The 27,424-nt window shown below is 36.8% G+C and overlaps 1 protein-coding gene and 1 pseudogene across 1 annotated transcript in view; one reads left to right on the forward strand and one right to left on the reverse strand.

Annotated features, from left to right (window-relative positions):
* ADAM32 (ADAM metallopeptidase domain 32) overlaps window positions 1–27,424 on the reverse strand; it is a 200,221-nt gene that overhangs the window by 90,633 nt on the left and 82,164 nt on the right. The window contains exons 11-12 of the mRNA XM_068531996.1: window positions 21,392–21,528; window positions 9,499–9,676 (exon numbers count right to left, since the gene is read on the reverse strand). Of these exons, the coding sequence (XP_068388097.1) occupies window positions 9,499–9,676; window positions 21,392–21,528 (315 nt within the window). The remainder of the gene's footprint in view (window positions 1–9,498; window positions 9,677–21,391; window positions 21,529–27,424) is intronic.
* Window positions 11,782–13,003, forward strand: LOC137755974 (L-lactate dehydrogenase B chain pseudogene; annotated as a pseudogene).

The following is a 27,424-nucleotide window of genomic DNA, read 5'->3' on the forward strand; positions in this document are numbered from 1 at the left end:
AAAAAAAATTAAAGTCATCCAAATAAAAAGAGAAGAAGTAAAACTGTGGTTATTTGCTGATGATATGATCCTACATTCAGAAAATCTCAAAGAACCAGTCAAAAAACTGTTTGAATTAATCAATGATTTCAGTAAAGTGGCAAGATACAAAATCAACATACAGAAATCAATCACGTTCCTTTACATTAATAATGAAGCATCTGACAGAGAAATTTTTTTAAAAACCCATCCCATTCACAATAGCATGAAAAACAATAAAATATTTAGGAATAATTTTAACCAAGAAAGTGAAAGATCTGCATAATGAAAACCACAAAACTTTGCTGAAGGAAATCAAAGAAGACATGAAGAAATGGAAAGATACCCCCTGTTCATGGATTGGAAGAATTAATATTGTTAAAATGGCTATAGTACCCAAAGCCATCTACAGATTCAACATAATCCCCATAAAAATACCAAAGGTATTCCTCACAGTAATAGAGAAAACAATCCTAAAATTTGTGTGGAAACTCAAGACTCCAAATAGTGATTCTGAGAAGAAAAAAAAAAAAACTGGAGGTACCATGCTTCTGAATTTGAAAGTAAACTACAAAGCCATAGTAATAAAAACCATATGTGTGTGAAAGCACAAAAGATTCCCAATAGCCAAATCAATCTTGAGAAAGAAGAACAAAGCTGAAAGTATCACACTCCTTCATTTCAAATTACAGCTGGTCCTCCATATCTGTGGGTTCTGAATCCATGCATTCGACCAACCTTAGATTGAAAATATTCAGAAAAAAATCCAGAAAGTTCCAAAAAGCAAAACTTAAATTTGCTGCATTCTGGCAACTATTTACATATCATTTACATTTTATTTACAACTATTTACATATCATTTACATTGTATTAGGTATTATAAGTAATCTAGAGATGATTTAAAGTATATGGGAGTATGGGGGTAGGTTATATGCCACTTTATAAAAGGGATTTGAATATCCATGGATTTTGGTATACTTTAAGGGTCCTAGAACCAATCCCCTGTAGATATCAAGGGATGACTGTTTCCTACAAAGCTACAGTAATCAAAACTGTATGTTTTGTTTCCTACAAAGCCACAATAAGCAAAACAGGATGGTACTAGCACAAAAACAGATTCACAGATCAATGGAACAGAACTGAGAGCACAAAAGTAAACCCACACATACACAGACAATAAACTTACAATGAAGGAACAAAGAATATACAATAGAGAAAGGAGAGTCTCTTCAACAACTGGTGTTGGGAAAACTGTACAGTCACATGCAAAAGAAAGAAACTAGACCAATACCTTACACCATACACAAAAATGAACACAAAATGGATTAATTTGAATATAAGACATGAATCCATAAAATTCCTAGAAGAAAACATAGGCAATAATCTCACTGATATCAGTCTCAGTAAGGTTTTTGTGGAACCCACTCCAAAGGCAAGAGAAACAAAAGCAAAATAAACAAATGGGACTGTATCAAGCTAAAATTCTTCTTCACAGCAAAGAAAACCATCTCAAAATGAAAAAGCAACTTACTGAATGAAAATATATTTGCAAATCATATATCTGATAAGGGGTTAACACCCAAAATACATAAAGAGCTTATACAACTCAATAACAAAGTACTAAACAACCTGACTAAAAACCGAGCACAGAACCTGAACAGACATTTTTCCAAAGAAAACATATAGATGGCCAACAGGCACATGAAAAGATAATCAACATAACTAATTATTAGGGAAATGCAAATCAAACCACAATGAGATATCACCTCACACCTGTTAGAATAACTATTATCAAAAAGAAAAAATAACAAACGTTGGAGAGGATATGGAAAAAGGGAACCCTAGTACACTGTTAGTGGGACTATAAATCAGTACAGCCACTATGACAAACAATGGTGATTACCCAAAAAATTAAGAATTGCCATACAACCTAGCTATTCCACTTCTGGTTATTTATCCAAAGAATACAAAAACACTAGTTAGAAAAAATATATGCACTCCTCTGCTTATTGCAGCATTATTTATAACAGCCAAGATGTGGAAACAACCTAAGTGTCCACTGATGGATGAATGGATAAAGAAGACCTAGTATACATACACAGTGGAATACTTACTCATCCATAAAAAGAATGAAATCTTGCCTTTTGCAACATGGACGGACCTGAAGGTATTATGCTAAGTGAAATAAGTCAAATGAAGAAAGACAGATACCATATGATTTCATTCATATCTGAAATCTAAAAACAAAACAAATGAACAAACAAACAAAAATCCACACACACACAAAAGCCAACAAAATAAAACCAAAAAACCTCATAGATGCAGAAATCAGATTAGTGGTTACCAGAAGGGAAGGGGGTTAGGAGGTAAGAGAAACAGGTGAAGGGAGTCAACTATATGGTGATGGATGGTAAGTAGACTTGTGGCGCTGATCACTTTGTAGTGTATACAGATGTTGAATTATAGTGCTGTACACCTGAAACTTATATAATAAAACAAACAAACAAACACCAGTATGGTACTGGGATAAAAATAGACATGTAAACCAATTAAACAGAACAGAAAGCCCAAAACTAAACCACGGCATATATGGTCAACTAATATTCGACACGGGAGTCAGGAATAACCAATGAGGAAAGGATACTCTCTTCAACAACTGGGAAAACTAGAGAAACACATGCAAAACAATGACAATGACTCCTATCCCACATTACCCGGAAAAATTAACTCAAAGTGGATCAAAGATTTAAACATAAGATCTGATACCATGAAACTCCTAGAAGAAAATGTAGGGAAAAACCTTATTGATACTAGTCTTGGGTATAAATTTTGGGGTGTGATGCCAAATGGACAAACAACAAAAGAAAAAATAACAAATGGGACATCAAACTCAAAAACTTCTGCACCTCAAAAGAAACAATTACCAAAATGGAAAAAACAACCTACAGGATGGGAGAAAATTTTTGCAAACCATATATCAGATAAGGGGTTAATATCCAAACTATATAAAGAACTTACTCAATTTGATAACAACAACAAAAAAACACTCCAATTTAAAAATGGGCAGAAGAACGAAATACACATTTTTCTAAAGACACACAGATGGCCAACAGGCACATGAAAAGATGCTCAACATCACTAATCATCAAGAAATGGTAATCAAAACCACTATGAGATACCACTTCACACCTGTCAGAATGGCTATCACCAAGAAGACAAGAGACAACAGGTGCTGGCAAGGATGTGGTGAAAAAGGAAGCCTTATACACTGTTGGTGGGAATGTAAATAGGTCCAACCAATTGGTCCACTATGGAAAACAATATGGAGGTTCCTCAAAAAATTAAAAAAAGACCTACCATATGATCCAGCAATTCCAGTTCTGGGTATATACCCAAAGGAAATGAAAACAGAATTTCAAGGAGATATATGCATTTATCACAATAAATCTTGGCTATTTACAATAGCTAAGATATGGAAACAACCCAAATGCCCATCAATGGATTAATGGATAAAAAAGATTTGGTACACATACACAATGGAATGTTATTCTGCCATGAAAATGGAAGCTATCCTCCCATTTTCAACAACATGTGTGGACCTTGAGCACATTATGCTAGTGAGATAAGTCAAACATAGAAAGACAAGAACTGTGTGATATCACTTATATGTGGAATCTTTAAACCTGTGAAAAACAGAGTAAAGTACTGGTTACCAGAGGTTGCGGAGGCAGAGGAGTAAGAGTGATGGTATTTAAGGGTACACACTTGTATTGAGCAATAAATAAGCCACAGAGATCTAATGCACAATATAATGAATATAGACATTAATATTGTACTGTAATTATGTAATGTAATAAATATCACTACATCAGCAGTCATATAATATATAAATGTATCACAGTAACACACTGTACAACTTAAGCTTGCAATATTACACTTCAAATTTATTCAATTTAAAAAACTCTTAGTTAACTAGAAATAGAAGGAAATTTCCTCAATATGGTAAAGGGCATCTATTTTTTAAAAAAGCTTATAGAACTAATGTCATATTTAATGGTGAAAGTCAGAAAACTTTCCCCCTAAAAATAAGAACAAAGCAAAGAAGGCCACTCTCAGTACTTCTAATCAACACTAGAATTCAGGAAAGTCCACTGTAATTTTTATACTGTTGTTAGTATAAAATTGTTAAATAAAATTGTTAAATTTTATTTGTTAAATTTTAATTGTTAATTGTTACACAACTGTTAATACAATTGTGATACAATTGTTAAATAAATGATACAATTGTTAAATGAAAAATTTAAACACTATCAAAACAAGAAATCTATAGAAGAACTAAAGAAGATCTGAATAAGTGGAGAGATACACAATGTGCATAGAATGGCAGACTTAACATTGGTAAGAAAAGTAATTCCCCCCAAATTGATGTATGAATACAACACAATTCGAATCAAAGTCCCTACATTCACATGCCGGTTCTCCAATTTACATGGAAATAAAATGGTCCTAGAAGAGTAAAGCTATTTTGGAAAAGAGGACCAAAGTTGGCTGATTTACACACAATGTTTTCAAGACTTACTGAAAAGTACATTAGTTAAGACAGTGTGGAATTGGCATAAGGACAGACAAATAAACAGAAAAGAATTCAGGGAAAGACGCATATATATGGTCGTTTATTATCATAGGAACAGGTGTTAACTGTTCTCTAAATGTTCAGTGAATTCACCTGTGAAGCCATCTGGTCCTGGACATTTTTTGTTGGTAGTTTTTTAAAATATTATTACTGATTCAATATCATTACTGGCAATTGGTCTGTTCATATTTTCTGTTTCTTCCTGGTTCAGTCTTAGGAGAGTGCACATTTCTAGGAATTTGTACATTTCTTCCACGTTGTCCATTTTACTGGCATATAGTTTGAAGTAATCTCTTATGATCCTTTGAATTTCTGTGGTGTTGGTTGTAGCTTCTCCTTTTTCATTTCTGATTTTATTGATTTGGGTTCTCTCTCTCTTTTTCTTGATGAGTCTGGCTAAAGGTTTATCAATTTTCTTTCTCTTTCTCAAAGAACTACCTCTTAGCTTCATTAATCTATTTTTTTGGTCTCTATTTCATTTATTTCTGCTCTGATTATTATTTCTTTGCTTCTACTAACTTTGGGTTTTGTTTTTTCTTTTTTTAGTTACTTTAGGTGTAAGATTAGGTTGTTTATTTGAGATTTTTCTTGTTTCCTGAGGTAAGCTTGTATCACTAAAAAACTTCCCTCATAGTACTGCTTTTGCTTTGTCCCATTGACATGATTTTGGTTCATTGCATTTTGCTTTCATTTGCCTACAGGTATTTTTTAAATTTCCTAATTGATTTCTTCAGTGGTACATTGGTTGTTTAGCAGTATATTGTTTAGCCTTGACATATTTCTGTTTTCTGCACTTTTTTTCTTGTAGTTGATTCCTAGTCTCATAGCATTCTAGTCAGAAAAGATGTTGGATATGATTTCAATTTTCTTAAATTTACTGAGACTTGTTTGGTGGTCTAACATGTGATCTACCCTGGAGATGTTACAGGGCACCTGAAACAATGTGTATTCTGTTGCTTTGGTGTGGAATGTTCTATATTTACTTCTATTAATTCCATCTGGTCTGATGTGTCACTTACGACCAGTCTTTCCTTAATGATTTTCTGTCTGGATGGTCCGTCCATTGATGTAAGTGAGGTGTTAAAGTCCCCTACTATTATTGTGTTACTGTCAATTTCTCCCCTTTTGTCTGTTAATATTCGCTTTATGTATTTAGGTGTTCCTATGTTAAATGCATATATATTTATAAATGTTGCATCTTCTTGGATTGATCCCTTAATCATTATATAACGTCCTTTGTCTTACAGTCTTTGTTTTGAAGTCTCTTTTGTCTGACGTAAGTATTGCTACCTCAGCTGTCTTTTGATTTCCATTTGCATGGAATACCTTTTCTGATTCCCTCACTTTCAGTCTGCATGTGTCTTTAGATCTGAAGTGAGTCTCTTGTAGGCAGTATATATATATGGGTCTTATTGTTTTATCCATTCAGCCATTCTGTTTCTTTTGATTGCAGCATTTAGTACAATTATATTTAAAGTAATTATTGGTAGGTATGTACTTACTGCCATTTTGTTAAGTGCAGGATACAAAATCAATATACAGAAATCTGTTGCATTTCTTTACACTAACAATGAATTAACAAAAGAGAAATTAAGAAAACAATCCCATTTAGAATTGCATCAAAAAGAATTAAATATCTAGGAACAAATCTAACTAAGGAGGTAAAAGACCTGTATTTGGAATACCATAAGACACTGATGAAAGAAATTGAAGATGACACAGATGGAAAGATATACAGTGTTCATAGACTGGCAGAATTAATATTGCTACAATGGCCATAGTACCCAAGGCAATCTATACATTCAATGCAATTCCTATCAAAATATTAATGGCATTTTTCACAGAGCTATAACAAATAATTCTAACATTTGTATGGAAACATAAAAGAGTCCAAATAGCCAAAGCAATCTGAAGAAAGAAGAACAGAGCCGGAGGTACCATACTCCTTGATTTCAAACTATAGTACAAAGAGACAGTCATCAAAACAGTATGATACAGGCACAAAAACAGCTACATAGATCAATGGAACAGAATAGAGAGTCCAGAAATAAACCCACACACTTATGGCCAATTAATCTTCAACAAAAGAGGCAAGGATATACAATGGGGAAAAGACAATCTCTTTAATAAGTAGTGCTGGAAATCTGGACAGCTACATTAAAAGAATAAAACTGAAACATTTTCTTAAACCATGTATTAAGATAAACTCAAAATGGATTAAAGACATAAATATAAGACCAGAAAACATAAAACTCCTAGAAGAAAACATAGGCAGAACACTCTGACATGAACTGCAACAATATTTTTTGGATCTGTCTCTTAAGGCAAAGGAAACAAAAATAAACAGATGGGACCTAATTAAACTTAAAAGCTTTTGTGCAGCACAGGAAACCACTGACCAAAGCAAAAAACAACTTACGGAATGTGAGAAAATGTTTGCAAATAACATGCCTGATAAGGAGTTAATATCCAAAATATATAAACAGCTCATACAACTCAATATCCAAAAAACAAATAACCTGATTTAAAAATGGGAAGGAGACCTGAATACACATTTTTCCAAAGAAAACATACAGATGGCCAATAGGCACATGAAAAGATGCTAACAACACTAATCATTAGGGAAATGCAAATCAAAACCACGATGAGATATCAACTCATACGTGTCAGAATTGCTATCATCAAAAAGATCACAAATAACAAATGTTGGTAAGTAAGTAGAGAAAAGAGAACCATTGTACACTGTTTCCCACTATGAAAAACAGTATGGAGGTTCCTCAAAAAAAAAAAAACACTAAAAATCAAGCTATCATATGATCCAGCAATTCCACTCCTGAATATATATCCAAAGAAAACAAAAACATTAATTCAAAAATACACATGCACCCCAATGTTCACAGCAGCATTATTTACAATTACCAAGATGTGGAAGCAACGTAAGTGTCCATCAACAGATGAATGGATAAAGAAGATGTGGTATACATATACAATAGAATATTACTTGGCCATAAAAAAGAATAAAATTTTGCCATTTGCAACTACATAGATGGACCTAGAGGGCATTATGCTTAGTGAAATAAGTCAGACAGACAAAGACAAGTACTCTATGTTATCATTTATATGTGGAATATAAAAAATAAAACAAATGAATGAATATGACAAAGCAGAAACAGATTCCCAGATATAGAGGTCAAACTACTGGTTACCAGTGGGGAAAGGGAAGAGGGGGAAGATGGGGTAGGGAATTAAGAGGTACAAACTACTATGTATAAAATAAATAAGCTCCAAAAATACATTGTACAGCACAGGGAAATATAGCCCTTTTTTAAATAACAACTGTAAATGAAGTACAGTCTATAAAAATATTTAATCACTATGTTGTATGCCTAAAACTAATATAATATTTTAAATCATTGATACTCAATAAAAGAAAAAGATATATGCACCCATATGTTCACTGCAGCATTATTTACAATAACTAAGATATGGAAGCAAACTAAGTGCCTATCAATAGATAAATGCATAAAGAAGATGTGGTACATATATACAATGGAATATTACTCAGCCATAAAAAAAAGAATGAAATTTTACCATTTGTAAAAACACGGATGGACCTAGAGGGTATTATGTTAAGTGAAATAAGTCAGACAGAGAAAGACAAATACCTTATGATTTCACTTTTATGTGGAATCTAAAAATATAACAAATGAACAAACATAGCAAGACAGAAACAGAGTTATAGATACAAAGAACAAACAGGTGGTTGCCAGAGGGAAGGGGTTTGGGGGGAGGAAAGAAATAGGTGAGGGAGATTAAGAGGTACAAAATTCTAGTTGCAAAATAAATGAGTCATGAGTATAATATGTACAGTATGGGGAACATAGTCAATAACTATGTAATACCTTTATATGGTGACATATCATAACTAGACTTATCAAGATGATCATTTTGAAATGTATAGAATATTGATTCACTATGTTGTGTGAGAGGGATTAACACAGTGTTGTGGGTCAATTTAAAAAATGAAAAAAATCTCTATCTGAATTGTACCAATGCTTGTGTACATTTACAAAAATTCATCCACCTGTATACTTATACTTGTTGTATTTTATTGTATGCAGATGATACCTCCAAGAAAACTGATTTAAAAATAGATGAAGAGTAAAAAGGGAGGACTTGTTCTACCAAATGGTGAAACATAATATAAAGGCACAGTATTAAAACAATGTGATATGAGTACAAGTTTGTTCTGACCCATGCATGTATCCAATCCTAATATCATTTCTATCTTATGATCATGAACATTTATGATATTTGCAGTACTGCTGCAAAAACTGAACTGTCTAGAAGTATTACACCCTGGACCTTTTACATTCATTATATTTTCTCTAGGGCTTCTCTATCAAGTGAGTAATCAAAATCACCCAATGTTCAGACTGTAACTTTAACAGTCTTCCCTCCCCATACTGCTGATTCCATTGTGAGGCAATACCTTAAAGAGTACTTGATGGTCTGCTCCCACATTAATCTTCAATAAGACACTTATCAAATGTCCAAAGGTTAAGCACAGGTTTGAAAGATTTTACGTATTTAGTCTGGAACCAAAAGCTCATTGTAGACTTCCCATTTTTCCTGTCAGCAATAATTTTTTGGGAATATTCTTATATTTGTCAAAAAATCTTCAACCTATTAAATCTACATGGTATATTCTTGTATGTATTTCAACCTTGATTTCATTACTGCCAATATTTTGCACGGTACTCAGTCATATTTGAGATATATAACATTTATGACAAAGAGTTGAACTAAAACAATAAATTTATCAATTTTCCAATTATCAGACTTACTTCCTCAGTACCACAGTCACAGATTTCATTTCCCTCCACTCTGCCGTTCCCACAGATTGCTGCCGGAGCCCTCTGCATTTGTGGCTTATTCTGAAGACATTGGGCACCCATATTTGAAATGAAATTTTCAAAGTCACTCAAACTGCAACTGCTAAAAGTCTTCACACCACTGGATTGCCTAAAGATGAATCCGTATAATGTCATGGCAGTATACTTCTGAAAACACAATTCTATATTATATAAGTTAATTTCAAAATGTTAAATTCAAGAGGTAATGATAAATGTTCATAACAAGTGCTCAGAAGCCAAAGTCATTCCGCAGGAGGTCATGTGATTTCATTCACTGGAATACATATCTTCTTAAAACAAAATTAAGTTCAATAGGCAAAACTAAACAACCCAACTAGAAAATGGGCAAAGGATTTGGATAGACATTTCCCCAAAGAAGACACATATAAATAACCAACAGGTACATTAAAAGGTTACCAATATAACTAATCATCAGGGAAATGCAAAAAAAAAAAAAAGACCTCACACCTGTTAAGATGGCTATGATTCTTTAAAAAATAGATAAACAGTGCTGTCGAGGATGTGGAGAAATTGGAACCCTAGTACATTGTTTATGGAAATGTAAATTGGTCCAGGCTCTTTTGAAAACAGGTGTGAGGTTCCTCAAAAAATTAAAACTAGAACTACCATATGATCCAGCAATCCTACTTCTGGGTATATATGCAAAACTATTGAAATTAGGATATGTAAGTTATATCTGCACTCCCATGTTTATTGCAGCAATATTCACAATAGCAAAGATATGGAGTCAACCTAAATGTCCACTGAAAGATGAATGGATAAAGAAAATGTGGTACATATCTGCAATGGAATATTATTCAGCCTTAAAAAAAAAGAAGCAAGTCCTGCCGTATGCAACAACACAGAAAAACCTCAAGGACATTATGCTAAGTGAAATAAGCTAGTCACAGAAAGTGAAATACTTCATGCTTTCACTTATATGAGATACTTAAAACAGTCAAACCCATAGATGCAGAGTTGCCACGGGGCTAGGAGGAGGGGGAAATGGGGAGTTGTAAAATGGGTATAAAGTTTCAGTTATACAAGATGAATAAATTATAGAGATCTGCTGTTCAACATAGTGCCTGTAGTTAAGTAATAAATTTAAAATTGGTTAAGAGAATTCCTGTTGAGTATTTCAATTACAATAAAAAAAATTACGGACAGATTAGAGAATGACCAAGATGTTGGAGTAGGAAGACTCTAGGCTCACCTCCTCCCATGGGCACATCAAATTTACAACTATTAACAGAGCAATTATTGATGAGAAAGACTAGAAGAGTAGCAGAAAAGATCTTCTACAACTAAAGATATGAAGAAGGAACCACAAGTAGATGGGTGGGAAGGGTGGAGACGTGGTAAAGGCAAGACCCATACCCCTGGGTGGGTGACCCACCAGTGAGCCAGTTCTAGCCTCCCTGAGACCAGCTTCCCCCACCAGCCAGCTCAACACTCGCACAACCTCTCCCACCAGGGGATACCACCAACCCTGGTATCCCCTGGACTCTGGCCCCACCAACCAGTGGGCAGACACCAGCCCCACCAGGACCATCAGAGCCCTGCAGCCTGCCCTGTCAGGACACAGCTGACCCACCAGCAGGCCAGCACCAGCCCCAGGACCCTCTGAGCTACACGAGATTAACACCAGCTCTGGGACACCTCGGACCCCTTCATCAGCCAACCTGGGATCCAGCCCTGCTTACTAGCAGGCTGTCAACAGCTTTGGACACATTGGACCATGCAGTAAGCCATGTCAGGAACTGGTCCCACCCACCAGCAGACTGATACTAGATCCAGGACCCCTGGCCCCATAGCCACCCACCCCAATCCCAGGTCCACCCACCACTGGGCCAGCACTAGCCCCAGGACCCCAAGGGTTTCCACAGTCAGCCACCTTGTGACACAGCTCCACCCACCAGTGGCCAGCAGCCTCCGAACAAGGCAGGGACTGGCAACCAACTGGACAGGGGACCAGTCCAGCCAAGTCTACCAGACCACCCACAGTAGTCAGCCCGTCACAATAGAAGGACCCTCACAGTCCTCTTAGGGGGACCACTAGAGCATATAGCTCTGGGACCAGAGAGGAATGTGCTGCTGTGATGCATAGGACATCTACAAAAGGTCACTTCTCCAAGTTTGGGAAACAACGAAATAACAGATACATAGAAATAAAAACAGCAAATTAGGTGCGACCCTCACCACCATCTCGAGAACTTTCTCTCCCCTGGGCACAATGGCAACTCTTAAGGAAAAACTGATTGCACCAGTTGCAGATGAAGAGGCAACGGTCCCAAACAATAAGATCACTGTAGTAGGTGTTGGACAAGTTGGTATGGCATGTGCCATCAGCATTCTGGGAAAGTCTCTGACTGATGAGCTTGCTCTTGTGGATGTTTTGGAAGATAAACTCAAAGGAGAAATGATGGACCTGCAGCATGGGAGCTTATTCCTTCAGACACCAAAAATTGTGGCAGACAAATATTACTCTGTGACCGCCAATTCCAAGATCGTGGTGCTAACTGCAGGAGTTCGCCAGCAAGAGGGAGAAAGTCGTCTGAATCTGGTGCAGAGGAATGTTAATGTCTTCAAGTTCATCATTCCTCAGATCGTCAAGTACAGTCCTGACTGCATCATAATTGTGGTTTCTAACCCAGTGGATATTCACCTGGAAACTAAGTGGATTACCCAAGCACCATTTGATTGGAAGTGGATGTAATCTGGATTCTGCTAGATTTCGCTATCTTATGGCTGAAAAACTTGGCATTCATCCCAGCAGCTGCCATGGATGGATTTTGGGAGAACATGGCGACTCAAGTGTGGCTGTGTGGAGTGGGGTGAATGTGGCAGGTGTTTCTCTCCAGGAACTGAATCCAGAAATGGGAATGGACAATGATAGTGAAAATTGGAAGAAAGTGCACAAGATGGTGGTTGAAAGTGCCTATGAAGTCATCAAGCTAAAAGGATACACCAACTGGGCTAGTGTATTAAGTGTGGCTGATCTTATTGGATCTATGTTGAAAAATCTATCCAGGATTCACCCAGTGTCAACAATGGTGAAGGGGATGTATGGCATTGAGAATGAAGTCTTCTTGAGCCTTCCATGTATCCTGAATGCTCGGGGGTTAACCAGTGTTATCAGCCAGAAGCTGAAGGATGATGAGGTTGCACAACTCAAGAAAAGTGCAGACACCCTCTGGGACATCCAGAAGGACCTAAAGGACCTGTGACTTCTGGCTGCTAGGCTGTAGAAACTTAAAACTACAGTGTGATTAACCATGAGCCTTTAGTTTTCATCCCTGTAGGTGGAGCACAGTCTACTCTCATCTTCCTAAGTATGTGAATCTGGGCTCCCAGAATCAAAGCCCAAGCTTGGTTTAATGCTTGCAAGATGAGTCCTTGAACAAATAAAATTAACTATCGTAGTGTGAAAAAAAAAAAAAAACAAAACAGCAAATTAGGCAACATGAGGCAACAGAGGAATACGTTCCAAATGAAGGAAAAAGATAAAACCCCAAAAGAAGAACTGAGTGAAGTGGAGACAAGCAATCTACTTGATATAGAGTTCAAGGTAACAATCATAAAGATGCTCAAAAAATTCGGGAGAAGAATGGATGAACAGAGTGAGACATGAACAAAGAGTTAGAAAATCCAAAGCAACAAAGAGAGATGAAGAATACAATACTTGAAATAAGAAATCTACCACAAGGAATCAACAATAGATTAGATGATACAGAGGAACAAATCAGTGAGCTAGAATAGAGAAGTGAAAAATCACTGAAGCTGAACAGGAAAAAGAAACATGTATAAAAAGAAATGAGGACAGCTTAAGAGACCTCTGGGACGATATCAAGCATACTAACAGTCACATTATAGTAGTCCCAGAAAGAGAAGATAGAGAGAAAGTGGGGCAGAGAACATATTGTATTTGAAGACATAATAGCTGAAGACTTCCCTAACTTGGGAAAGGAAACAGACATCCAGGTACAGGAGTTACAGAGAGTCCCAAAGAGGATCAACCCAAAGAGGAACACACCAAGACACACTGTAGTGAAAGTGACAAAAATTAAAGATAAAGACAGAATATTAAAAGCAGCAAGGAAAAAGCAACAAGTTACATACAAGGGAACTCCCATAAGGCTATCATCTGACTTTATAGCAGAAACTCTGCAGGCCAGGAGAGAGTGGCACCGTATATTTAAAGTGATGAAAGGAAGAAAAACTACAACCAAGAATACTCTAGCTGGCAAGGCTTTCATTCAGATTTGATGGCAAGATCAAAAGTTTTACAGACAAGCAAATGCTAATAAGAGTACCACCAAACCAGCTTCACAAGAAATGTTAAAGGGACTTCTCTATGTGAAAAAGAAAAGGCCAAAACTAGAAACATGAAAATTACAAAAGAGAAAATCTTATAGGGAAATGCAAATATACAATAAAGGTAATAAATCAACAGCTTATAAATCTAGTAGGAAGCTTAAAAGACAAAAGTAGTAAAATCATCTACATCTACAATAAGTAGTTAAGGAATACACAAACAAAAAGGTGATGTCGAAAACAGTAAACATTGGGGGTGGGAAGTAAAAATGCAGGGTTGTTAAAACGTGTTTGAACTTAAGAGATCAGCATCTTAAAACAAGCATATATATATATTGCTATACACAAACCTCATGGTAACGACAAATCAAAAATCTATAGTAGATATACACACAAAAAAGAGAAAGGCATCCAAACATAACACCAAATGTAGGCATCAAATCATAAGAAAAGAGAAAAAAGGAAGAGGACCTCAACAAAAAAGAACTACAAAAACAACTCTGAAACAATTAACAAAATGGGAATAAGTACATACATATTAATAATTAATTTAAATGTAAATGGACTAAATGCTCCAATCAAAGGCACAGAGTGGCTGGCTGGATGGATACAAAAACAACACCCATACATATGCTTCCTACAAGAGACTCACTTCAGATCTAAACATATGACAAATCCACAGCTAACATCACACTCAAATGTGAAAAGCTGAAAGCATTTCCTTCAAGATCAGGAATAAGACAAGTATTTCCACTCTCACCAATTTTATTCAACATAGTATTGGAAGTCTTAGCCGCAGCAATCAGACTAGAAAAAGAAATAAAAGGAATCCAAATTGGAAACAAAGAAAGAAAACTGTCACTTTTTGCAGATGACATGATACTATATATAGAAAATCCTAAAGACGCCACCAAAAAACTACTAGAACTGATCAATGAATTCAGTAAATGTGCAGGATACAAAATTAACATACAGAAATGTGACACATTTCTATACGTTAACAACAAACTATCAGAAAGAGAAATTAAGAAAACAATCCCATTAACAATTGCTGTTAAAATGATCATACTACCCAAGGAAATCTATAGATTCAATGCAATTTCTATCAAAATATTAATGCCATTTTTCACAGAGCTAGAACAAATAATTATAAAATTTGTATGGAAGCACAACAGACTCCAAATAGCCACAGAAATCTTGAAAAAGAACAGAGTTGGAGGTATCACACTCCCTGATTTCAAACTATGGTACAAAGTGCCAGTCATCAAACAAGTATGGTACTGGCACAAAAACAGACACATGGATAAGTGGAACAGAACAGAAAGCCCAGAAATAAACTCACACACTTATGGTCAATTAATCTATGACAAAGAAGGCAAGAATATCAAATGGAGAAAAGATGGCCTGTTCAATAAATTGTGCTGGGAAAACTGGACAGCTACAAGCAAAAGAAACAAACTAGACTACTCTCTCACACTATGTAGAAAAATAAATTCAAAATGGATTAAAGACTTAAATGTAAGACCTTAAACCATAAAACTTCTAGAAGTAAACAGGCAGTAAGCTCTTTAGACATTGATCTTAGTAATATTATTTTGTATCTGTCTCTTCAGGCAAGGGAAACAAAAGCAAAAATAAATAAATGGGACTGCATCAAACTGAAAAGCTTTTGTACAGTGAAGGAAACTATCAACAAAATGAAATGGTGGCCTATTGAATGGGAGAAGATACTTGCAAATGACATAGCTAATAACAGGTTGATATTTAAAATATACAAGAAACTCATACAATTCAACGTCAATGAAACAACCCACCTGAAAAAGTGTGTAGAGGACCTGAATAGACCTTTTCCAAAGAAGACATACAGATGGCCAACAGGCATATGAAAATATGCTCAACATCACTAGTCATTACGGAAACTGAATCACAAGAAGATACTACCTCACACCTGTCAGAAGGGTTATTACCAAAAAAGACAACAAATAGCAAGTGTTGGTGAGGATGTGGAGAAAAGGAAACCCTCATGCACTGTTGGTGGGAATGTAAATTGGTACAGTCACTATGGAGAACAGGATGGAGATGCTTCAAAATTTCAAAACAGAACTACCATATGATTTGTCAGTCCCACTCCTGTGTATTTATCTGAAGAAACAAAAATGCAAATTAGAAAAGATACATGCATCCCTATGTTCATTAGAGCATTATTTACAATAGTTAAGGTACGGAAGCAACCTAAGTGCCCATCAATAGATTAATGGGAATAGAAGATGTGGTGTGTGTGTATATATATATATATATATATATATATATATATATATATATATATATATATATATATATATATATATATATATACGCATATATATATACATACATACACACACACACACACACCACAGTGGAAAATACTCAGCCATAAAAAAGAATGAAAGCTTGCCATTTGTGATAATGTGGATGGAACTAGGGGGCATTATGCTAAGTGAAATAAGACAGGCAGAGAAAGATAAATACTGTATGATTTCACTTATATGTGGAATCTAAAGAACAAAACGAATGAACTAACAGAGCAAAACAGAAACAGTTATAGAATCAGAGAACAAAGAGGTGGTTTCCAGGCGGGGGTGGTGGGGGAAAGAAATAGGTGAGGGAGATTAAAAGGTGCAAACTTCTAGCTGCAAAATAAATGAATCGCAGGTATAAAATGTACTGTGGGGACTTCCCTGGCGGTCCAGTGGTTAAGACTCTGCACCTCCACTGCAGGGGGAGCCAGTTAGATCCCTGGTCGGGGAACTAAGATCCCACATGCCTCTCAGCGCAGCCAAAATAAATAAATAAAGTAAAATATTTAAAATAAAATAAATAAAAGTAAAATATTTAAAATAAAATGGGGAACACAGTAACTATGTACTATCTTTGTATGGTGATATATAACTAGACTTATCATGGTGATCATTTTGAAATGTATAGAAATATCAAATACTACGTTGTATAACAGGACTAACAAAACAAACAAAAAGCTCATAGAAAAAGAAATCAGATGTGTGGGGGAAGGGGAACTGCATGAAGGCAGTCAAAGTCACAAACCCCCAGTTATAAGTAAGTACTAGGGATGTAATGTATAATATTATAAATATAATTAACATTGCTCTATGTTACATATGAAATTTGTTGAGAGTAAATCTTAAGAGTTCTCATCACATGAAAAAAAATTTTTCTACTTCTTTAATTATTTATCTATATGAGATGATGGATGTTCACTAAACTTATTGTGATAATCATTTCATGATGGATGTAAATCAAATCATTATGCTGTACACCCTAAATTTATACAGTGCTGTATGTCAGTTATATTTCAGTAAAACTGGAAGAAAAAACAGAATAGATAAATTTTATTTTTTATATGCATTACAAACTAAATCTACCTAAGAGAAAGTTTTGAGCTTCTGGGTGTGGTTGTATGTAAATTCTTGCATATACAGAAAAAATATGGTTATGTATGTGTATGATACCTCTGCCTAGGTGAAATACAACTGAAATAATGGCATGGAGAAAACCAAATATCCATTTATGTAAATTCCCAGATGTATATCAACAACTCTTCAAACTTCTATTTCCTCTATCTTTCCCTTGACCAAATTAAAACCAAACTCTTTGAAAGTTTGAATCTCTTCTATTTCAATGGTTTTTCAATGTTTATTCATAGGTTTGTACTACATATATAATATGATAGATAATTCATTGAATTGTAAGTTGTTTGAAGCAGGAATTTTGTCATCTTTATGGTTGGTATCACTTATTACCTGCACAGTTCTAAGCAAACATAGAACCAACTGTCTGTTGATTCTTCCTAATAACAACAAACTTTTGTTAAACAGACTGTACTGTGCTTAGTCCTGAGCTTTCTCAAAGATTTCACAGAAATTGTATATTAATCAATATTTAACATAATTATGTCCATATACCACTAATAAAAATAACTTCAGACAATATTTCCATAAGATGAGTCACTCTCCACATGCAGTACAACTTTGTAAGGTAAGGAGGTAACTGACATTTATTGAGCGCCTATTATCAGCCAGGTATTTTATTCACTTGATTATTTAATCCTCACAACAAACCAGAGAGGTTGGTATTGTCATCAACATTTTATAGAAACTGAATTAAAGTTTAGAGAAGCTAGAAACCTCCTCAAACTCAGATAGTTTGTACATTAGCGGGATCACTATTCACACACAGTTATCTAAGACTTCAAATTCAGGTACTTTTTACTCAAAATTTCATCTCTGAACAGTAAATAATTCAATAAAATATTTACCATTAAATATTAATAGATATTTTACTATAAACCATAAATTTTGATGATCTTAGTGAAGAAAACTTTTAAATAAAAAACTGTATAATATTTTTGATCTGGGAGCTATTTATAGTTAACTGTATTTAAACCCTAATTATTCACCTTTTTGCTGCCCATATGGCAGTTCTTAACTAAGAATGTGTGTTCCCAAAGTTTACTTGAATCAATTATCTGAAGTTTTTATTAACATTCATTTGGTTGCAATTTTGCACTCTAAATTCTAATGCTATGTTATTTTGCTCCCAAATTATTTTATAAAGGCTTATTGAAACTATGATATAACTAGCCTAAGTTCTGTATTCAAAGAACAGAGAAATTATGTGACAGAAGGAAATTATGCAAAAAAATGTTGTACTCTCTACCATTTTCCTGAAGTTGGGGTTAGCACTTGACAGCATTTTATAGTATTTCATTTTTCTTTCAGGGTCTGTCTCTTGTCTACACTTCTTTCCCAACATTCCATATTCTCACTGTTCTTGTGTATCCCTACACCACCATTTTAATACCTCCTACGTCTTTCTACTCCTCAAATAAGAAGAGATACCAGCACACTGATAACTTACTTGATTAACTGCATCCTCACAACAACTGTGAGATGTACCTATCATGATCTTCATTTTTCAGATGAGAAAAATAAGGGATAGGAAAAATAGCAAACAAGTGTAAGATTCCAAAGCCCACATTCCCCTCAATGTATTCCTTACTCCAAGATGGTATCTCCTCTTCCCCAATCAAATTCCCATAGCTTAACAAAATTGGTCTTAGTAAGAAATTAAGAGAAAGCAGTAAGAATAAAATAATTCAATTTCTTTGGATAACTGGTAACTCTATACTCCTTCTAAATGTTTTTGCCTTTTTGTAAAATGATGCAACTGGATAGGTAAGCAAACCTTCACCATGAGTTTTCCCTAAGTTCCTACATTCATAGCTTTTGCCATTTTCTGTGCTCTTTCCTCCCTCCACTTCTGAACTCATTTGTTTGTGCAGACTATGTTAAAAGTTACCCACTTTTAAAAAGTAGATATAAATTGCATCATCAAAATAATATACTAGAAGTATTACTGAACTAAAGAATGAAGTTTGTACGAATACATTTTAATGTTCTTTTGCTACTTGGTTTAAATTAATTCCAGTATATTAACTGTCCTCTATATGAAGTCAATACGGAGTAGAGAAAATAACAAAAGCTTTGAGTTAGATAAACCTGTTGACTAGTACCAATCTTGTGACTTATGAGATTTTAAGCAAAGTGATCAAACTCTCTAAGTCTCAGTTTTCTCATCTACAAGATACGGATAGTACCCATCCACTTCTTAGGGTTGTTATGAGGATTAGATGTTAATAAACAAGTAAAGTGCCTAATTCAACTCTTTGGCTTATCGTGAGTACCCAATAAATCACTGGTGACATTACTGATATCAGCTGAAGTTGGCCACTTATTATCTGTATATCCAATGTAGAGTCATTTAGGCTCTCTGTACTCCAGGGCTTTAAAAAAAAAAAAACACACATGGAAAAAGACAAATGGAAATAATAATATTTGCCTTATTTACTCACATGCCTTCTTTGAAAATTACATAAAATAATGAATGAGATGTACTCTAGAAATGCAAAAGATATATCTATCTACATTTATAGATAGATCTTATATATTCATTTATATATCTTACATATATATGCATTTAAAATTGTTAGATTTTGTAAAAATTAAGATAATACTTGCTCTACACACATCACAAAAGTTTTTTAAGAAACTGGAGAATATGTATGAAAGCAGTTTAAATGTCATAAAGCACCATACAAATCCAAATGTTTATTAACACAGATTCTAAAGCCGGAATGCCTGGGTTCAAAACTCAGGACTGCCACAACCAGCTCTCTGACCACAGGTAGTTATCCTTTTATAATTCAGTTTCTTATCTGTAAAGATGAGAATAATAGGACCTGCCCTAAAGAGATGTGAGGATCAAATGACTTAACATATGTAAAGTGTTTGAAAGAGTCTCTAGCACATAGCAAGCACAATGTAAATATCTGTTATTTTTATTATCATTAATACCAGACTCTGGGTGACCTACACAAAACATCTTGTCATAGCATACTTGAGAATAGTTGGCCAAATGGACAATAGGCCCAGAATGGTAATTTTCATATTGCTTATATAGCTATACAAATTTTATATTTGATTTAATAAATTTTATTATAATATATTTAATTTATTATACATTTAATTTAATAAAATTATACAATATTTTATACATATAAAATATTGTTTTTATATATAATCCATGGAGAACTAAATTGTAATAAAATGTGTGTATATAAAAATATATATGTTTGTGTTTGAGCTCTTTTTAGAATGTAAGAGTTAACCTCAGGTGGTGCTTAGAAGTAACTATAAAAAGAGCATGTTTTCAGAAATTAATGGCTTGTTTTCACTTTTGACTGTTGATTGTTCTTCAGTTATGAATAGGTCATACTCAACATAGGCCCTTTTAACAAATAAAAACTGTAGAATACTAATGACATCTGCTGTAGCCCTTGTACGATATACTATGTGGGGAACACTGGCAAATTTAGAAATCACTGTAACTAATCCATCACATACTTGTAGGATTTTACAATTTAAAAAACACTTTCCTATTTTATTTTCTCATTTTATTCTTATATCACTCTGTGAAATAAGAGAACAGGCATAATTATTCCCATTTTAAAGATGACAAAAATAAATCTAAGCAAGGCCTAGTAATTTATCCAAAGTCACACAAATATTATATTCTTTAGATCGTAGTTTTTCCACAACATTAGTATACTCTAAAAGCAAAGCAGAAAATTTTGTCTAAAAACAAAGGCCACTTGTTTTGGCCTACGACACATTTTTAAAGATCCTTATTAAGTGATTTCTTAAAATACACAGCCTATGGAGAATTCCTTTGCTAATGTACCTTGCAGACTGGATTTGCTATCTTTGACTGTTCTTAATGCTAACCTCCCACCATACTACTCTTAGGCTTAAAATCTCATATTTATCTTTTGTGGTCCTTCGTCCATTTATAGTTAATTCGTGCTATAAGCAAATACTAAAATTTTTCACTTCAGTTATTTAAAACAAAATAAATACAACAAATAAATAAATCTTATTTTTTAAAAACTTACATGGCTTTTGGACTCATTATGCAGATGGCTCCTGAACATCGACATTTCCTTGGGTCATCATATGATATGCCCAGACTGAGTCCCAGCATCTGGGTGACAATAATTGAAAATGCCTCCAAGGTTATCCCCTTGGGATACTACATTAACAACAAAGAAAATTCAAATAAAAGACAATTCACTGAAGGGTGGTAAAAGTAATATTTTTCTAATTATGAACATTTTATTGTTTTATCAAATACTTAAGAATATGGAAATACAGTTCATTGGACAAGTAAGAAGCTGAAGAGCTTCTTATGAAATTTTATTGAGATATAAGCATATTGAGCCTATGTCTAGCTTTGCCATGATTTAACAATTGAATGCTTTAAAGATAATTCTTAAATAACTGCCATAACTATATAAAAGGGCTATTTTTACATTAGATTTTTGGCTATATGGACCATGATGTTCCATTTACCTAATTTCTTAGAACAGCTCTCATGTTCATTCAGGAGAGTCCACATAATACTCCTCCTCCCAGCTCACAAAGTGGCCACATAACCAAATTCCTCAGTTGTAAGTACGCTATCTGCTTCCTGCCAAGATTCTCAATGACACAGTAACTAGTATCAGGAGAAACCACAGAAAACAGACCCTCAGGAAAGCATTCTTGTGATTAGGCTGTCACATATTTAACGAGTGCATAAATATCTTCCTTGCCAAGGAGAAATGGGACACTGGTAATTCATGATACGCAATGACATCATCATTTCTCAAATTGTGCCAAATGTGGCATAAGTTAAGGTGCAGGTAGAGGCCAAGTTGTGAGGAACATCAAGGCACTTCACTGTTATAAAGACAAGCTATAATAAATATTTTGGGGTCAACTGGCTTCTTATGGCAGTGCTAGAGGAAGCACATTACGAAAAACAGAACGGAAAAACTGTAAATGAACAACTGACAATGCAAATAGGCAATCAGAAAGCCTCTGCACGAGCACTGTAGTGACTATCACCTCCTGCAGTTGTCGGTTTGATACAGCTGAAGACCAAGCTCAGGGCCTAGCTATAAGTACTGTAGGGTTCCAGCTCCAATTTAACTATCAAACCTACCATGTTTGGTGTGAAAGGAGTCAGAATCTGAAACTTGGGGTGGGAACAACTGGAGTGACATGAACAAATATCCCTGGACGTCCCTTGCCCGTAGAGTAAGCCTCCCTCTAAACAATGAAAGAGGGCTTCCCCGGTGGAGCAGTGGTTAAGAACCCACCTACCAATGCAGGGGACATGGGTTCGAGCCCTGGTCCGGGAAGATCCACATGCCGCGGAGCAACTAAGCCCGTGAGCCACAACTACTGAGCCTGCGCTCTAGAGCCCGCGAGCCACAACTACTGAAGCCCACGTGCCACAACTGCTGAAGTCCGTGCGCCTAGAGCCCGTGCTCCACAATGAGAAGCCCATGCACCCCAACGAAGAGTAGCCCCCGCTCGCCGCAACTAGAGAAAGCCCGTGCGTAGTAACGAAGACCCAATGCAGCCAAAAATAAATTAATTTTTTAAAAAAAGCAACAACCAAAGAGCCCCTACATTTAAAAATATGACACTTTTAATGACAATACCTGGGACATTTGTCTCATCACCCCTCATTGTCTCCAGGTCCATAATAAGAAGTAAATTCCAACAGGAGTGATATCACCAAGATGGCAACATAGGTCTTTCCCCCTTCACTCCCCCTCACAAGAAGAACAACTAGCAACTATTCATGGACATCACTGAGAAAATTCTAGAACGTGGAGGTGAGGCTGAAGCAGCCCCTGTACCAGAGACCAAGACAGACCTCATTAGAAGGTTAGGAGGAGCAGATATACACTGAATGCATTGCCCCTCCCCAAGACTGGTGCAGCACCACACCGAGAGGTCTTCCCAGAGCCTACAGTCCCTCAAGTGGGAAAAGGGCCTAGAGTGGACATCCAGATCCCCTAGTATTGTGGGTCACTTCTGGGAGCCCCTAAAGGATGAGTGAGATTTGACCCCTGGGAATCTGATCATGACAGAGAAGACAGGAGGGGCTTGCAGCAATCATTGCTTGGATCTTGGCAGGCCGAGTTCCCATCTATAGCACCTGTAGGTGCCAACTAGCAGCTCTGCTCATCTGCAGAGCCAGGACAGTGGAACAGTATGACAAGGGAAGTCAATGAGGTATAGGAATGCCTGATTTGAGTCCTCAGATGAAAAGCCTTGCCAGCCCTGGAACCTGATCTGCTACCCACTTCCACCCAGTCAGGGGATCTGTTCATAGCCCTGCCTAATGCCTAGTATAGCTCCCGGCTCCCCCTGGCCGGAAGCCTGGTCAGAACACCTGGTAGCTGCATAGTGCAGCAACACTTGAGCAGAGTATGGCAGGCAGAGTTGATTGTTCACAGAGCAAAGCCTGTGGCACTGTTTGGCCAGGAAACTTGGAGTGCCAGTTAGATTGAGTTAAGACCACAAACAAAGAGCTAAGCTGGTTTTCCCACTACACCTGGACAAGGACACAAATTCATAGCCCTGCCCACTGCGAAATACAGCCTTCAGAAAGCCCAACCAACAAATCTAGCCAGAGCACACAGGAAGCTGTGCCACCCATTCAACAACCCTGCTCACAGTGGCACTTGAACAGAGAGCACAGCCCATGGTTTTCCCCATCTTCAGAGCAAAACCCAGTGGCCCCATGTGTCCAAGGAATTAAGGGCACAGTCTGCTTAATGTGGGTCCACAAACAATGAGCCATGCAGGTCATGTGCTCCCCGTCAGGGCAGGGAAGCGAATTCATCTCCCAGCTATTGCTGAGTAAAGTTCCCTGTTCTGACCTTCTAGGAAGCCTGACCAGTGAATCTAGACAACCACAGAGTATATCCTACTGCCTCTCTTGGGCAGGGAACCACACTATCAGTCCTATCCAACAGTTAATAGCCAGTGGTACCCCCTCCCCTGACCTCAGAGGTTGGGCAGTGGCCTTGCCCAAAAATAGATCCTGCCTGCCCAAGGACATGTCCAGAAACCTAAACTGAGCTGACTAGTGAAGAACTGTCTCTGCCAAAGTGAGCCTGTAATTTCTGGAAGAGGAGACCAATAACTCAAACGCACAGGTGCCAAAGTAAGGAATGAAGGAGCAAGAAAAATCAGGTGGATGTGACACCATCAAATGAAACTAAAAATGCTGCAAAATAACTAACCCAAAATAAATGGAGATCTATGAAGTGTCAGAGAAATAATTCAGAATAATCTCCTTAAAGAAGTTTAGTGAATTACAAGAACACACAGAAGACCAAATGAAATTAGTAAAACAATGAATGAACAAAACAGGTTCAACAAAGGAACAGAAACCACTAAAAAGAGATATCCTAGAGCTGAAAAACACGACTGAAGCACTCAATAGAGAGCTTCAACAGTAGACTCGACCATGCAGAATAAAGAATCAGTGATCTAGAAGGCAGGAATATTTAAAATTATGCAGTCAGAGGAGCAAAAATTAAAAAAGAATGAAAAAGAAAGAAAGCCTACAGGACTATGGGACAAACACACACACACACACACACACACACACACACACACCAATATCCATATCATGGGAATTCCAGAAGGAAAAGAAAAAGGGACAGAAAGTACATTTAAAGCAATAATGGCTGAAAATTTCCAAAAACTGGGAAACAAATGGACACCCAAATATATGAGGCACAAAGGACCCCAAATAGGTTGAACCTGAATAGGGCTACACCAGGACACATTATAATTAAAGTGTCAAAAGTAAAGACAAAGAAAGAATTTTGAAAGAAGAGAGGAAAAAAAACAAGTTACATACAAGGGAACCCCCATAAGACTATCAGCAGGTTTCTCAACAGAAATATTTCAGGTGAGGAGAGAATGGGATTATATATTCAAAATACTGAAAGAAAAAAAACTGTCAACCAAGAATTCTATGCCCAGCAAAACTGTGCTTCAGAAAAGAGATCATGATTCCCAAACAAATAAAAGCTGAGGGAGTTCATCACCACTAGACATGCCTTACAAGAAATGCGAAAGGGAGTTCTTTGAACTGAAGTAAAATAATGCTAATTAACATCATTAAAACATGAGAAAGTAGCATAAAACCCATTGCTAATGGTAAATATATAGTCAAAGTTAGGTTCTGTAATAGTGTAATGGTGGTGCATAATTCACTCTAGTCTAAAAGTGAAAAAACAAATATATTAAAAATAATCATAGTACAATATATGTTTTAGGATACACAATATAAAAAATATGTATACTATAACATCAATAACTAAAAAAAGAATAAGAACCTGAGGGAGAAGAGAAGTAAAAGTATAAAGTTTAAAAATGCTACTGAGAGGGAGGAGATCAAGATGGCAGAGTGGAGGGACCTGGAACTCACCACCTCCCACAAATACATCAAAAATACATCTACATGCAGACCAAGTCTCACAGAATACCTACTGAAAGCAGGCAGACGATCTCATACAACCAAAGCTGCAAGAAAGATCCCCACATAGTGGAGTAGGATGAAGGGAAAAGGGAGGAGAAGCGGAATTGGGATGGGACCTGTGCCCATGGGAGGGAGCTGTGAAAGAGGAAAGGTTCCCCCACCCCAGGAACCTCCTTCACCAGTTGCGAGGTCTGGTGGGACAAATAGGGAGCTTTAGAGGTTCAAGGGGAGAGTGTGGCCCAGCAGGGTACAGAGAGACCAGCACAGACCGCCCTTGCCATGTCACTGCACTTTCCACATGCCTGCTGGTGTGCGCAATGGCTGGATTCTGAAACTTGGGCTTCAGTGGACAGTCTGGGGAGAGAACTCAGTTTGGCTGTACAGAGACAGCCTGAAGGGCCTGGAGTGTGGCCCAAGTTGCAACTGGGGATGTGTGCAGGATGGAGCATGGGTTCACCATAAGAGCCCCATTGTCAACACATGAAAGGAGGGTCATGGGTTTACCATACCAGCCTCTTTGTCAGCATGCTCACAACAGGGCACGGTACCCACTGCCGAGGGTTTTGCAAACTTTTGGGGCACCCACACGTGGAAGTGGGGGGCTGAAATCTAAGCCAACTATCCATGCTCCCACAGTGGGCAACGGTGGTATGGCACTGGTGGGATCTCAGGCCGGCGGGTTTTGGGACTAGGACTGCACATGCATGCCGGACATCTGAGCCAATTATTGGTACTCCCATGGCAGAGGTGATTCCTGGTGCCAGAAGCAGCGAACTTTGTGGACACACACACCAAGTCGCAGGCAACATCACAGAGTCACACATCTTGGTGGACAGCACCTGGGGAGGAATGTGCAGCAGCTCCTGTCCCAGAGGGAGTGCTCCAGTCCCATCTACCTCATACTGCAGCTTAGAAATGGATCTGGGGGCTTCTACTCCAACAACTGCGGAGCCGACCCTGTCCCCAACAGGGCTGTGACAACCACAGAGCAAAGAGGAGTCTCTGCCCAACATCCAGTGCAGGCTCTGGTCACAACACCAAGCACACCCCCTTATCAAGGGGACAAGGGCCAGCACACCATGAGAAAGACATGGCAAGCATCCATACCAAAAACAGCCCTTGAGCCAAAAATATTGGACTCACACAGTCTACACAGGGTCACTCCCACATAAAAACTGCCCTTCAGACCACGGTAGATAATGGTTTCTCCTAAATTCATAGAGTCAGAGAACTATATAAGTAAAATGAAAAGGCAGAGCAACTACTCCCAATGAAAAGAACAAGAGAAATCCCCTGAAAAAATAAGCAATGAAACAGACCTCCCAAATCTACCAGACCCCAAGTTCAAAAAAGCAGGTAATAAAAGTGCTGAAGAAATTAAGAAAGATTATCAACAGAAATGCCCATTACTGAAACAAGGAACTAGAAACTATAAAAAGGAGCCAAATAAAATTAGACAAGTCAATTGCCAAGATAAAAACCGAGCTAGGGGAATTCCCTAGCAGTCCAGTGGTTAGGACTTCATGCTTCCACTGCAGGGGGCATGGGTTCGGGGAACTAAGACCCCACAAGCCGCGTGGCAAAAAAAAAA

This window comes from Eschrichtius robustus, chromosome 21, assembly GCF_028021215.1.
Source record: "Eschrichtius robustus isolate mEscRob2 chromosome 21, mEscRob2.pri, whole genome shotgun sequence".
In the NCBI taxonomy this organism is placed as follows: domain Eukaryota; kingdom Metazoa; phylum Chordata; class Mammalia; order Artiodactyla; family Eschrichtiidae; genus Eschrichtius; species Eschrichtius robustus.